This window comes from Homarus americanus, unplaced genomic scaffold, assembly GCF_018991925.1.
Source record: "Homarus americanus isolate GMGI-L3 unplaced genomic scaffold, GMGI_Hamer_2.0 scaffold30108, whole genome shotgun sequence".
NCBI lineage: Eukaryota > Metazoa > Arthropoda > Malacostraca > Decapoda > Nephropidae > Homarus > Homarus americanus.
Window position 1 is genome coordinate 9,210,717 of NW_024748109.1, and position 14,481 is coordinate 9,225,197.

At 54.1% G+C, this 14,481-nt stretch overlaps 2 protein-coding genes across 2 annotated transcripts; one reads left to right on the forward strand and one right to left on the reverse strand.

The window, feature by feature from the left end:
* Positions 1-241: 241 nt before the first annotated feature.
* On the reverse strand, positions 242-2,301 carry LOC121880114 (cell surface glycoprotein 1-like). The gene is made up of 3 exons (XM_042387170.1): positions 2,222-2,301; positions 675-984; positions 242-520 (listed from the first exon to the last, which is right to left on the reverse strand). Exons 1-3 carry the CDS (start codon positions 2,299-2,301, stop codon positions 242-244), a joined length of 669 nt encoding a protein of 222 aa, XP_042243104.1.
* Positions 2,302-3,198: 897 nt separating this feature from the next.
* On the forward strand, positions 3,199-13,633 carry LOC121880115 (extensin-like). The gene is made up of 2 exons (XM_042387172.1): positions 3,199-3,242; positions 13,273-13,633. The coding sequence occupies exons 1-2, from the start codon at positions 3,199-3,201 to the stop codon at positions 13,631-13,633; spliced, it is 405 nt and encodes a 134-aa protein (XP_042243106.1).
* Positions 13,634-14,481: the final 848 nt, after the last annotated feature.

Here is a 14,481-nt window from a genome sequence, read left to right on the forward strand (position 1 = left end):
GAGGAGGAGGACAGAGAGGATAAGAGACAGTCCCTGGCGGAAAAAATAATATTTCCTTCAATTTGTTTCCCAAATTTCTTGTGCGTGCCTCCTCCTCCTCCTCCTCCTCCTCCCTCCTCCTCCTCCCAATCTTCCGCCTCCCATAAACATGCGAGTTTTCCTCTTACTATTTTTTTCCGCCTGTGTACGTTTATTGGTCATCATTTTTCAGTTTGTCTACAGGCGTGGGTGGTGGGTGGGTTTATGGGCGGCCTGGTCCCTGGGAGTAGGCGGGTCCTTGGAGATAAGCGGGTCCTTGGGAGTAGGCGGGTCCTTTGGAGTAGGCGGGTCCCTGGGAGTAAGCAGGTTCCTGGGAGTAGGCAGGTCCTGGGGTAGGCGGGTCCCTAGGAGTGGCGGGTCCTGGGAGTAGGCAGGTCCCTAGGAGTGGGCAGGTCCCTAGGAGTAGGCAGGGCCCTGGGTGAGCAGGTCCTGGGTAGGCGGGTCCTTGGGAGTAGGTGGGTCCTTTGGAGTAGGCGGGTCCCTGGGAATAAGCGGGTCCCTGGTCCAGTCCTGGGAGTGCGGGTCCCTAGGAGGTCCTGGGAGTAGGCGGGTCCCTAGGAGTGGCGGGTCCTGGGAGTAGGCGGGTCCCCTAGGAGTGGGCAGGTCCCTAGGAGTAGGCAGGGCCCAAGGTGAGCGGGTCCCTGGGAGTAGGTGGGTCCTTGGGAGTAGGCGGGTCCTTGGGAGTAGGCGGGTCCTGGGAGTGGGCGGGTCCTGTGGGCAGGGAGTGGGCGGGTCCCTGGGGTGGGCAGGTACTTAGGAGTGGGCCGGTCCCCGGGAGTGGGCGGGTCCCCGGGAGTGGGCTGGTCCTCGGAAGTGAGCAGGTCCCCGGGAGGGGGCGGATACCTAGAAGTAGGCTGGTCCCCGGGAGTGGGCGGGTCCCTGGGAGTGGGCGGGTCCCTGGGAGAGGGTGGGTCCCCGGTACCCAACAACATTGACTCGTTTCGTCTGTATAGAAATTTATATTTATACTTTCCAAAAGACCTTCGTTAACATTACGTAGACTCTACAGGACACCAGAACTTTCTTTAACGACACTCAAAAAAGTTCAAATTGCTTCATATATTTTTCGTTGTTCTCATTTCTTTCAGTTTTGCAATTTTTTTTAGTCATAAATATCACAAAATCTATCAGTATATAGATACCTACAATATACATAACTTATCGTATCAGTTATTATAAAATTCATAACATCATGATTGTCTTTCATGTTTTTTTGTAGAGCATCAAAATTTCATATTTATGTAAAGACAAATACAAATGCGGAAACTCCTGTTCTTGTTTCACTTGTATAGTCACGAAGGAATGTACCCCCCACGAGCCCTAGGAAGGAAGAAGATCTCTGAGACTACTACACCATCACCCATATAGACATAAATTTCTGCCTGTTTTCCGCCGAAGACTCTGAGACGACTGCGATGGAAGGAAACAAAGTGTGAGGAAGTGAAGGAGGGAAATATTACTGTTATAGATTTATGAGTGAGTGAGTGAGTGAGTGAGTGAGTGTTAAAGGGTTAAAAGAGAGAAAGAGCGAGTATGAGTGACGGAGAGAGTGAGTTAATAACGTATGATAATAACACACATTAGTAAAGCAACACGAGGTTACGAAGAATGAGTAGTTTCCCTGACTATCTAACGCTTATCATCCTTCCTATGCATCTTTGTCCGAGGCGAAGGAAAGGGGCACATAAACACCAAGAAGGAGGGGCGAGTGACTTGAGGAGTACAGGAGTGTTGGAGAGTGACTTGAGGAGCACAGGAGTGTTGGAGAGTAACTTGAGGAGTACAGGAGTGTTGGAGAGTAACTTGAGGAGTACAGGAGTGTTGGAGAGTAACTTGAGGAGTACAGGAGTGTTGGAGAGTGACTTGAGGAGTACAGGAGTGTTGGAGAGTGACTTGAGGAGTACAGGAGTGTTGGAGAGTAACTTGAGGAGTACAGGAGTGTTGGAGAGTAACTTGAGGAGTACAGGAGTGTTGGAGAGTGACTTGAGGAGTACAGGAGTGTTGGAGAGTGACTTGAGGAGTACAGGAGTGTTGGAGAGTAACCTGTATTTGGTATTAGTCATTCGATCAGTATTCGTCGGACTCAATTAAAAAATATCTCGTTTTTCTCCATTAGATTGAATATGCCTCTGTCATTTAATTAAAAGTGATTAAAATGTAATCAGTCCATTCGCCTGCTCACCCTACGTCTGACTCTATGACCACTTTTGGTGACTTGTCTTCTGAGGCGTGGTCGATTGCTTGTGGCGGTCTTCTCAACATCTCCCTAACAGGCACCTCTGAGGCAGTACTGGGAGTCGTTATTATTGTCCCAGACTGATAAGTGCTTGAGTTTGTGTAAAGTCATTAACACGGGCTAAGTGAACCTTGGCGTGATGTGTCCGTAGGTTGTACCATTGCTTGATGCTTTAGTCAGCGTGTTTTCTGGCTTATCGCTATTCACGAACTGACTGACACTGTTTTCTCGCTTGTGGGAGTTTTTCAGTTGTTTCTCATTATATAATTTAACCTTCGTCGGCACATGTCTGAATGAATTTTCAAAATACAAATTGGAAAGTGTTAGCTAGAGAGAGTAAATTTGGATATAACTTTGCCGTATGCCCCAGTAACTTCCACTGTACTGGCTATAGTCAGGGTGAGACGGCCTCTTCATCACTCGTAAATGATATTCAATTACCGGCATTCTAAACCCATCATGGTACTGCCACGAGTTGTGCCGTCAAAACACAACTACCCGGACCTGAGCCTGGAATGATCGGTTTAAGAGGTAACTGAGGGACGGGCGTCGGGCCGTGGTGGAGTAGCATCACAACATATTCCGCTATGTACTGTTTGTCTGTATTTATTTTTTTTAAAGTGGTTGACACAAAATTGACTTAACTGTCGTAGAGCAGTTTTGGTTAGGTTAGGTTAGGTTAGATTTAGGGGTGTACTGGCTGAGAGGATACAGATCTAATTATCTGCCATCAGGATCTCTGGTTCGATCTTGCAACAGCCCCATGACACCTAAATGTAAATATCATGGTATACGATATATCCTAGTCGGTATATCCTGGTAGGTACTATATAACCTATGAACAGTTGAGGAATTGAAAGCGGTCGTATGCAGTGTCTGTTACGCTGCCACTATATGTACCGAAGGCTTAGTATACAGTGTCCATGGCGACCGTCAAGCCCACACATGAGTCCCACACTCAGACCAGGTTTGTGTCGCTTGAAAAAGAGTAATTGGTTCCTGTTGTTGCTCGGCCTACAGCAGTTGTTTATAACACTGGTGCAGCTTCACCACGCGGTGTGAACGTGTTAACATACCTCACTTATGTCGACAAGTATGTGATAAAAAAATGGACATTATGCTCTACGTTGACGTGTATGAAAAATAAGAATATTGAATTTTAACAGATGTGTGAGTAATTTCTTAAACGTGATAATTTGTAAGTAAACATGAAGTACAATGTATATTTACTGTTGTGGATGTTTTTTTTTTCACATCGCCATACTGATTGTTGTCGTCTAGAAATACCCAACTACATTACACTGTTGAGATGGCCATCTAAATCCCCCTTCACCCCCCCCACCCTGCCGTCCTCCATTCCCGCCAACTTCACCTCTTCCCCTTCAACACCTCATTCCCCTCCGTCTCCCATCTACCTTTCTTCCCCCCTCTCTCTTCACCCTATTCCCTTCCACCCCTCCCTCTTCTTCCTCCCTCCCTGTCTTTCCCACACTCGCTCCTTCCTGCCCTTTCTATACCCCTTCCTCCCTGCCCTACAAATATAACCGCTCCCTTTCCTCCCCGCTCTTCCTATACTTTTCCCCCACCCTTCTCCCCTTTCCTACCTGCCCTTCCCATACACCTACTTTTCTTCCCTTCCTCCCTGCCCATCCCACAACCCCCTTCTTCCCTTCCTCCCTTCCCCCTTGCCTTTCCCACTCCCCCTCTTGGCCGCGTACGAGTCGGAGAATTTATGAAGGGGCTCGACCACTCCAACACAGTGGTTCGTTTGAACCGACTTTATTGTAAGTCACGTCAAGGATCACCACCCAGGGCTCATGGCTATCACGGGGATAACCTACCAGGATATACCTACCAGGATATACCTAACAGGATATACCTAACAGGATATACCTATCAGAATATACCTATCAGGATATAAATACTGTACTAGGATATACTTATTATGATATACTTATTAGGATATATCTAACAGGATATGCCTATCGAGATATACCTGCCAGGATATACCTATCAGGATATACATATCAGGGTATACCTAACAAGGTATACCTAAGAGGATATACTTAACTAAACCTAAACTGGCCAGACCCATCCTAATATAGTCAAACATAACCTAATTCAACCTTAATAAATCCAACTTAACCTAAGCCTAGAAATCAGTTAGGAAATTCAGCTTCGGTTCTAATCTCGGGTCCTGATATTTATTTAGCCCGGTAAAGTGAGCCGTTGTTTGGCGTGTCTACTAATGAGGCCGCGTGTACCTGTTGCTGTATGTGTTCAGGTGAGGGTAGTGACAAACCTGTGTTATAATAAGAACAGGTGAGGTGTGACAGCTGACTCACGAGCCAGGTGTGTGTGTGGTGATGGTGGTGACGGTGATGGTGGTGACGGTGGTGATAATGATGGAAGTGTTGGCGGTAGTGATTATAGTATAAAAGTAATTGAATCTCGTGGTAGAGATGGTGGTGATGGCGATGGAGGTAGTGGTGCGACACACACACACACACACACACACACACACACACACACACACACACTGCTGCAATGACACAGAAATTAGCATAATCCAACCCGCCTCTGTGCATATATGCGAAATTACATTTTTTGTTATTATGGTCCAGATGCTTTATCCCGGACCAGTGTGTGTGTGTGTGTGTGTGTGTGTGTGTGTGTGTGTGTGTGTGTGTGTGTTCGACCTTCATTGTTCCCGCGTCTCCACACCCGACACTCCTACACTCGCTACACTTGACACACCGCGAACCCCGACACTCCAACACTCGCTGCACTTGACACACCGCAACACTCGACACTCACCCACGCTACACTTGACACAAAGTGACACCCGACATATTTTTCTTTATATAGAACACCACACACCTGACACTCCACACATTGCACTTTGCCGGCGACACTATACAGGCACCACACACTATACACATCACAGGCTAGTCACACTATACACACACACACCAAACACTAGGCACACTACACACTATATACACCATACACGGTACACATCACACACTATATATATATATACCACGCTTTAAAAACACTACACACATAATACACACATCACACACTAGGCACTGTACACACAATACATATCACTCTGTACACACCACACATGATTCACACCACACACACTATACACACAACACACTATACACGCATCAAACATTATACACATACCACCCACTGTACACACACCACTCACTGTACACGCATTAGGTACGACACAGGCAACATGGCACTCTAATAAGACAAGCAACATGGCACTGTAATAGGACAAACAGCATGGCACTGTAATCAAACAAACAACATGGCACTGTAATCAGACAAACAACATGGCACTGTAATCAGACAAACAACATGGCACTGTAATAAGACAAACAACATGGCACTGTAATAAGACAAACATGGCACTGTAATAATACAAACAACCTGACGTAGGAAAAGCTCAGTCCACAGGTGCCAGATCAGTAAACTCAACGACTGAGGAGGAGGACACGATGTAGGAGGGAGGGAGAGAGAGACACGCCGGAGGGAGAGAGACACACGCCTGGAGGAGAAGAACACGCCGGAGGAGAGAACACACGCCTGAAGGGAGAGAGCACGTAACGGGAAAAGAGACGCTAGGAGGGAGAGAAGAGAGAGAGAGAGGAGCAGAGGAGGGAGAGACACGCCAGGAGGAGAGAGAGAGCCACACGCCAGGAGGGAGAGAAGAGAGCTAGGAGGGAGAGAGAGAACACGCCAGGAGGGAGAGCACGCCAGGAGGGAGAGGGCAGCTAGGAGGGAGAGAGAGAGGAACGCCAGGAGGGAGGAGAGAGAGAGAGCCACGCCAGGAGGGAGAGAGACGCTGGGGAGAGAGAGGAGCACGCCAGGAGGAGAGGAGCACGCCAGGAGGGAGAGAACACGCCGGAGGGAGAGAAGCACGCCAGGAAGGAGAAGCACACGCCAGGAGGGAGAGACACGGCGGGAGAAAGAGACAGCTGGGAGGGAGAGAGAGCACACGCCGGAGGGAGAGAGAGACACGCCGGGAGATAGACACACGCCGGGGAGATGAGACACACGCCGGGGGAGATAGACACACGCCGGGGAGATAGACACACGCGGAGAGATGACACACGCCGGGGAGATAGACACACGCCAGGAGGGAGAGACACACGCCGGAGGGAATAGACACAGGAGATGAACACGCCAGGGAGATAGACACACGCCGGGGAGATGAGCACAGGAGGGAGATAGACACACGCCAGGAATAGACACACGCCGGGGGAGATAGACACACGCCGGGAGATAGGCGCCAGGGAAAAGAAGCGCTAGGAGGGAAGGGAGATAGACACACGCCAGGAGGAGATAGACACACGCGGGAGATAGACACGCCGGGAGGTGGAGGGAGACAGACACGCCAGGAATAGACACACGCCGGGGAGATAGAACACGCCGGGGGAACACGCCGGGGAGAAGGACCTGGAGGGAGACACGCCGGGGAGATAGACACACGCCGGGGAGATAGACACACGCCGGGGAGATAGACACACGCCGGGGAGATAGACACACGCCGGGGAGATAGACACACGCCGGGGAGATAGACACACGCCAGAGGGAGATGAGCACACGCCAGGGAGATAGACACACGCCAGGGGAGATAGCACACGCCGGGGAGATAGACACACACACCGGGAGATAGACACACGCCGGGGAGATGAGCACACGCCAGGAGGGAGATAGCACGCCAGGAGGGAGATAGACACACGCCAGAGGAGATAGACACGCCGGGGAGATAGACGCCAGGAGGAGATAGACACACGCCGGGGAGATGACACGGGAGATAGACACACGCCGGGGAGATAGACACACGCCGGGGAGATGGAGATGACACACGCCGGGGAGATAGACACACGCCGGAGATAGACCGCCGGGGAGATAGACACACGCCGGGAGAGAGACACACGCCGGGAGATAGACACACGCCGGGAGATAGACACACGCCGGGAGATAGACACGCCGGGGGAACACGCCGGGGGGAGATGAGCACGCGGGGGAGATAGACACACGCCGGGGGGAGAGACACACGCGGGGAGATAGACACACGCCGGGGAGATAGCACACACGCGGGGGAGATAGACACACGCCGGGAGATAGACACGCCAGGAGGAGATAGACACCGGGAGACACGCCGGGAGGAATGACACACGCCGGGGAGATAGACACACGGAGGGAGATAGACACACGCCGGGGGGCCACGCCAGGAGGGAGATAGACACACGCCAGGAGGAGATAGACACACGCCAGGGGAGACAGAGCACACGCCGGGGGAGATGACACACGCCGGGGGAGATAGACACACGCCAGGAGGGAGATAGACACACGCCGGGGAATAGACACACGCCGAGGGAGATAGACACACGCCAGGAGGAGATAACGACACCGGGAGGGAGATAGACACACGCCGGGGAGATAGACACACGCCGGGAGATGAACACGCCGGGGGAGATAGACACACGCCGGGGAGATAGACACACGCCGGAGGAGATAGACACACGCCGGGGGTGGAGCACGCCGGGAGATAGACACACGCCAGGAGGGAGAAGACACACACGCCGGGGGAGATAGACACACGCCGGGGGAGATAGACACACGCCAGGGGGAGATAGACACGCCAGGGAGGAGATAGACACACGCCGGGAGATAGACACACGCCGGGGAAGTGGACACACGCCGGGGAGATGGAGACACACGCCAGGAGGGAGAGACACACGCCAGGAGGAGATAGACACACGCCGGGAGATGGACACACGCCGGGGGCACACGCCGGGGAGATAGACACACGCCGGAGATAGACACACGCCGGGGGGAGATGACACACGCCGGGGAGATAGACACACGCCGGGGAGATAGACACGCCGGAGATAGACACACGCCAGGGGAGATAGACACACGCCGGGAGGGAGAGACACGGGAGATAGACACACGCCAGGAGGGAGATGAGAACACACGCCGGGGAGATAGACACACGCCGGGGGAGCACACGCCGGGAGATAGACACGCGGGAGAAGACACGCCGGGGGAGATAGACACGCCGGGGGAGAGATAGACACACGCCGGGGAGGATAGACACACGCCGGGGAGATAGACACGCCGGGAGATAGACACACGCCGGAGGGGAGATAGACACACGCCGGAGATAGACACACGCCAGGAGGGAGATAGACACACCAGGAGGGCACACGCCAGGGGAATACACGCCGGAGGGAGAACACACGCCAGGAGGAGAGAGACACACGCCGGGGAGGACAGCACGCAGGAGATAGACACACGCCGGGAGATAGACACACGCCAGGAGGGAGAGACACGGGAGATAGACACACGCCAGGGGAATGAGCACACGAGGCAGGCACAGGGGAGATAGACACACGCCGGGAGATAGACACACGCCAGGAGGAGGATAGACACACGCCGGGGAGATAGACACACGCCGGGAGATAGACACACGCCGGGGAGATGAACCACACGCCGGGAGATAGACACACACGCCGGAATGGACACGCCGGGGGAGATAGACACACGCCAGGGGGAGAATGGACACACGCCGGGGAGATAGACACGCCCACAGGGAGATAGACACACGCCGGGGGAGATAGACACACGCAGGAGGAGATAGACACACGCGGGGAGATAGACACACACGCCGGGGAGATAGACACACGCCGGGGAGATAGACACACGCCGGGGAGATAGACACACACGCCGGGAGCACACGCCGGGGAGATAGACACACGCCAGGAGATAGACACACGCCGGGGAGATAGACACACCAGGAGGGAGATAGACGCCGGGGAGAAGAGCACACGCCGGAGGGGAATAGACACACGCCGGAGGAGATAGACACGCCAGGAGATGACACACGCCAGGGAGATAGACACGCCGGGAATAGACACACGCCGGGGGAGATAGACACACGCCAGGAGGAGATAGACACACGCCGGAGGGAGATAGAGCACGCCAGGGGAGATAGACACGCCGGGGAGGGAGATGAACACGCCGGGAGATAGACACACGCCGGAGGAGATAGACACACGCCAGGAGGGAGATGAGACACACGCCGGGGAGACACACGCCAGGGGAGATAGACACGCAGGGGAGATAGACACACGCCGGGGAGATAGACACACCCCAGAGGGAGATAGCACCGGAGCACACGCCAGGAGAGATAGACACACGCCAGGAGGAGATAGACACACGCCGGGGGAGATAGACACACGCCAGGGGGAGATGACACACGCCAGGAGGAGATAGACACACGCCGGGGAATGACACACGCCGGGAAGTGACGCCACGCCGGGAGGAAGACACACGCGGTGGAGCACGCCAGAGGAGATAGACACACGCCAGGAGGGAGACACACGCCAGAGGAGATAGACACACCGGGGAGATAGACACACGCCGGGGAGATAGACACACGCCAGGAGGAGATAGACACGCCGGGAGATGAGCACACGCCAGGAGGGAGATAGACACACGCCAGGAGGAGATAGACACACGCCAGAGAGGGAGATGACACACGCCGGGGAGATACACGCCGGGAGACAGACACGCGGGGAGATGCCAGAGGGAATGAGACACGGAGATACGCCGGGGAGATAGACACGCCGGAGTGGAGGACACACGCCGGGGGAGATAGACACACGCCAGGGAATGAGCAGGGAATAGACACACGCCGGGGAGATAGACACACGCCGGGGGAGATAGGCCGCCAGGAGGGAGATAGACACACGCCAGAGGAGATAGACACACGCCGGAGATAGACACACGCCGGGGAGATGAACGCCGGGAGATAGACACACGCCGGGGGAGATAGACACACGCCAGGGGAGATAGACACACGCCAGGGAGGGAGACAGACACGCCGGGGGTAGACACACGCCGAAGATAGACACACGCCGGGGAGATAGACACACGCCGGGAGATAGACACACGCCAGGGGAATGACACACGCCGGGAGATAGACACGCCGGGGGAGAGACACACGCCGGGGAGCACGCCAGGGGAGATAGACACGCCAGGGGAGATGAGACACACGCCAGGGGGAGATAGACACACGCCGGGAGATAGACACACGCCAGGGGAGATAGACACACGCCAGGGAGATAGACACACGCCAGGAGGGAGATGGGCGCACACGGGGGGAGATAGACACACGCCGGAGATGTAGACACGCCGGGAGATAGACACACGCCGGGGAGATAGAACACGCCAGGAAGAGAGCCCACGCCGGGGGAGATAGACACGCCAGGGAATAGACACACGCCAGGGGGAGATAGACACGCCAGGGGAGAGAGAGCACACGCCAGAGGAGATAGACACACGCGCAGGGAGGATAGACACACGCCGGGGAGATAGACACACGCCAGGGGAGTAGACCACGCCGAGAGATAGACACACGCCAGGGGAATAGACACACGCCGGGGAGATAGACACACGCCGGGAAGGTAGACACGCCGGGGAGATAGGCGCGGGGAGATAGCACACGCCAGGGAGATAGGCACACGCCGGGGAGATAGACACACGCCAGGAGGGAGATGGAGACACACGCCGGGGAGATAGACACGCCAGGGGGAGATAGACACACGCCAGGAGAGATAGACACACCGGAGGAGGCCAGGCAGGGAATGAGCACACGCCGGGGAGATAGACACACGCCAGGGGAGATAGACACGCCGGGAGATAAGACACACGCCAGAGGAGATAGACACACGCCGGGAAGTGGACACGCCGGAGATATAGACACGGGAGATAGACACACGCCGGGGAGATAGACACACGCCGGGGAGATAGACACACGCAGGAGGACACACGCCAGGAGGGAGATGACACACGCCAGGGGAGATAGACACACGCCAGAGAGGAGATGAGCACGCCGGAGATAGACACACGCCAGGAGATAGACACGCCAGGGGAGGATAGGCACACGCCAGGAATAGAACACGCCAGGGGAGATAGACACACGCCAGGAGAAGAGCACATGGGGAATGACACACGCCAGGAGGAGATGACACACGCGGACGACAGAGCACACGCCGGGGAGATAGACACACGCCAGGGGAGGAAGACACACGCCGGGGGAGATGAACACGCCAGGGGAGATAGACACACGCCGGGGAGATAGACACAAGGGGAGATGACACACGCCAGGGGGAGAGCGCCAGGAGGATAGACACACGCCGGGAGATGACACACGCCGGGGAGATAGCACACACGCAGGAGATAGACACGCCAGGGGAGATAGACACACGCCAGGAGGAGATAGACACACGCCGGGGGAGATAGACACACGCCGGGGAGATAGACACACGCCGGGAGATAGACACACGCCAGGGGGAGATAGACACACGCCGGGGAATGAACACGCCAGGAGGAGATAGACACACGCCGAGAGAGGGGAGATAGACACACGCCGGAGGGGGGAGATAGACACACGCCAGGGAGATAGACCACGCGCAGGGAGATAGACACACCAGGAGGGAGATAGACACGCCGGGGAATAGACACACGCGAGGGGCCGGGGGAGATAGACACACGCCGGGGAGGGATAGACACACACGCCGGGAGATAGACACACGCCGGGAGGAATGACACACCAGGGGGAATAGACACACGCCGGGGCACGCCAGGAGGGAGATAGACGCCGGGAGGAGATAGCGGAAGCACACGCGGAGATAGACACACGCCGGGGAGATAGCACGCCGGGGAGATAGACACACGCGGGGAGACGCCGGGGAGATAGACACACGCCGGGAGATAGACACACGCCGGGGAGATAGACACACGCCAGGAGGGAGATAGACGCCGGGGAGATAGACACGCCGAGGAATGAGCACGGGAGGGAATAGACACGCCAGGGAGATAGACACGCCGGGGAGTAGACACACGCCAGAGGAGATAGACACACGCCGGGGAGATAGACACACGCCGGGGAGACACACGCCGGGGAGATAGACACACGCCAGGGGGAATAGACACACGCCAGGGGAGATAGACACACACGCGGGAGGAGATAGACACACGCCGGGGAGATAGACACACGCCAGGAGGAGATAGACACACCGGGGAGATAGACACAGGAGGAGATAGACACACGCCGGGGAGATAGACACACGCCAGGAGGGAGATAGACACACGCCAGGAGGGAGGACACACGCCAGGAGGGAATAGACACACGCCAGGGGAGATAGACACACGCCGGAGATAGACACGCCGGGGAAGTAGACACGCCGGGAGACACGCGGCTCCCACAGGACACTCAAGCACTCCACACAACACCCACACAGCATTCAACACAACACTCACAACACCCACAGCATTCAACACAACACCCACACAACACCCACACAACACTCACAACACCCACACAGCACTCATTACACCCCTCACAGCACTCACACGACACCCACACCACATTCCACACAACACCACATACCCACACAGCACCCTCACAACACCCGCATTACACCCACGCCACATTCCACACAACACCCCACACAACACCCACACAACACTCACACAACACCCACACAGACTCACACGACACCCACACCACATCCACACACAACACACACACACCCACACACACTCACACAACACCCACACAGCACTCACGACACCACAACACCCACACAACACTCACACAACACCCACAGCCTCTACATACACACACAGCGCACCACATTCCACACAACACCCACACAGCATTCAATACAACACCACACTATACCCACAGCACCCTACACCCACACAACACCCACACAACACCCAAACAACACTCACACAACACCCACACAGCACTCTACATTACACCACACCACATTCCACACAACACCCACACAACACCCACACAACACCCACACAACATCCATACGAGACCCAAACTTGTTTCACCTACGTACTACACCTTCTAATACACCCTTAATCAAACTGACCTGTTCCTGGAGACCAACACCTAGAGACCTACACCTGGAGACCTACACCTGGGACCTACACCTGGAGTCATACACCAGACCTACACCTGGAACCTACACCTGGAGACCCTACACCTGGAGACCTACACCTGGGTCTACACCTGGAGACCACCTGGAGACCTACACCTGGGGACCTACACCTGGAGACCTACACCTGAGACAGACCTACACCTGGAGTCCTACACCTGGAGAGCCTACACCTGGACACCTACACCTGAAACCTACACCTGGAAACCTACGCCTGGAGACCTACGCCTGGAGACCTACACGGAGACCACCTGGAGACTACACCTGGAGACCTACACCTCAGAGACCAACACCTGAGCCTACCTAGAGACCGCCTGGAGACACACCTGAGACCTACACCTAGAGACCTACACCTGGAGACCTACACCTGGAAGCCTACACCTGGAGACCTACACCTGGGGACCTACACCTGGAGACCTACACCTGGAGACACACAGGCCTACCTGGAGACTACACCTGGAGACCACCTGAGACCTACATCTGGACTTTGCACACAAGTTTTATGTGTACACCAGGAAGGATCCAGCCAGATATAGTCCCTTTTCTCAGTGTCTGTAAATCTATTTTTAAAATTGTGTGTGTGTGTGTGTGTGTGTGTGTGTGTGTGTGTGTGTGTGTGTGTGTGTGTGTGTGTGTGTGTGTGTGTCTGTGTGTGTGTTGTGTGTGTGTGTGTGTGTGTGTGTGTGCTACTAACGAATAACTGTCAAATATTACTCATATTATCACTCGTATCATCATAAAGTCGTATTGGAGGAGACGGTGTTAAGTGCGGCTGAATCATCCTGTTGGTGGTGGGAAATTATCAACTTGTTGCTGCTGAGTTATTATACCTGTCGGTTAATTAACCTTAACGGAGGTATTAAGATTATTTATATTCTTATAGTTTAGATCTTACTGATTTTCATTATTGTTATACACTTCTGTTAATGAATTGATACGTTTCCATTATATTTATCTAATTTATTTCAATCCTGTACTTAATAATCTGCTAAATATTAAAATTTGTAGTGTTGGTTTTCGGTATATTTTATCGTTCATGTCTGTAAATATCGTTAAATTATTATTTTGTATTACGTTGCGATTTTTGTTCTCGGTATAAATGGAAATTGTTGAATGAAAAATGAATAAAAGACAGTCTTAGTAATTTATGGTATA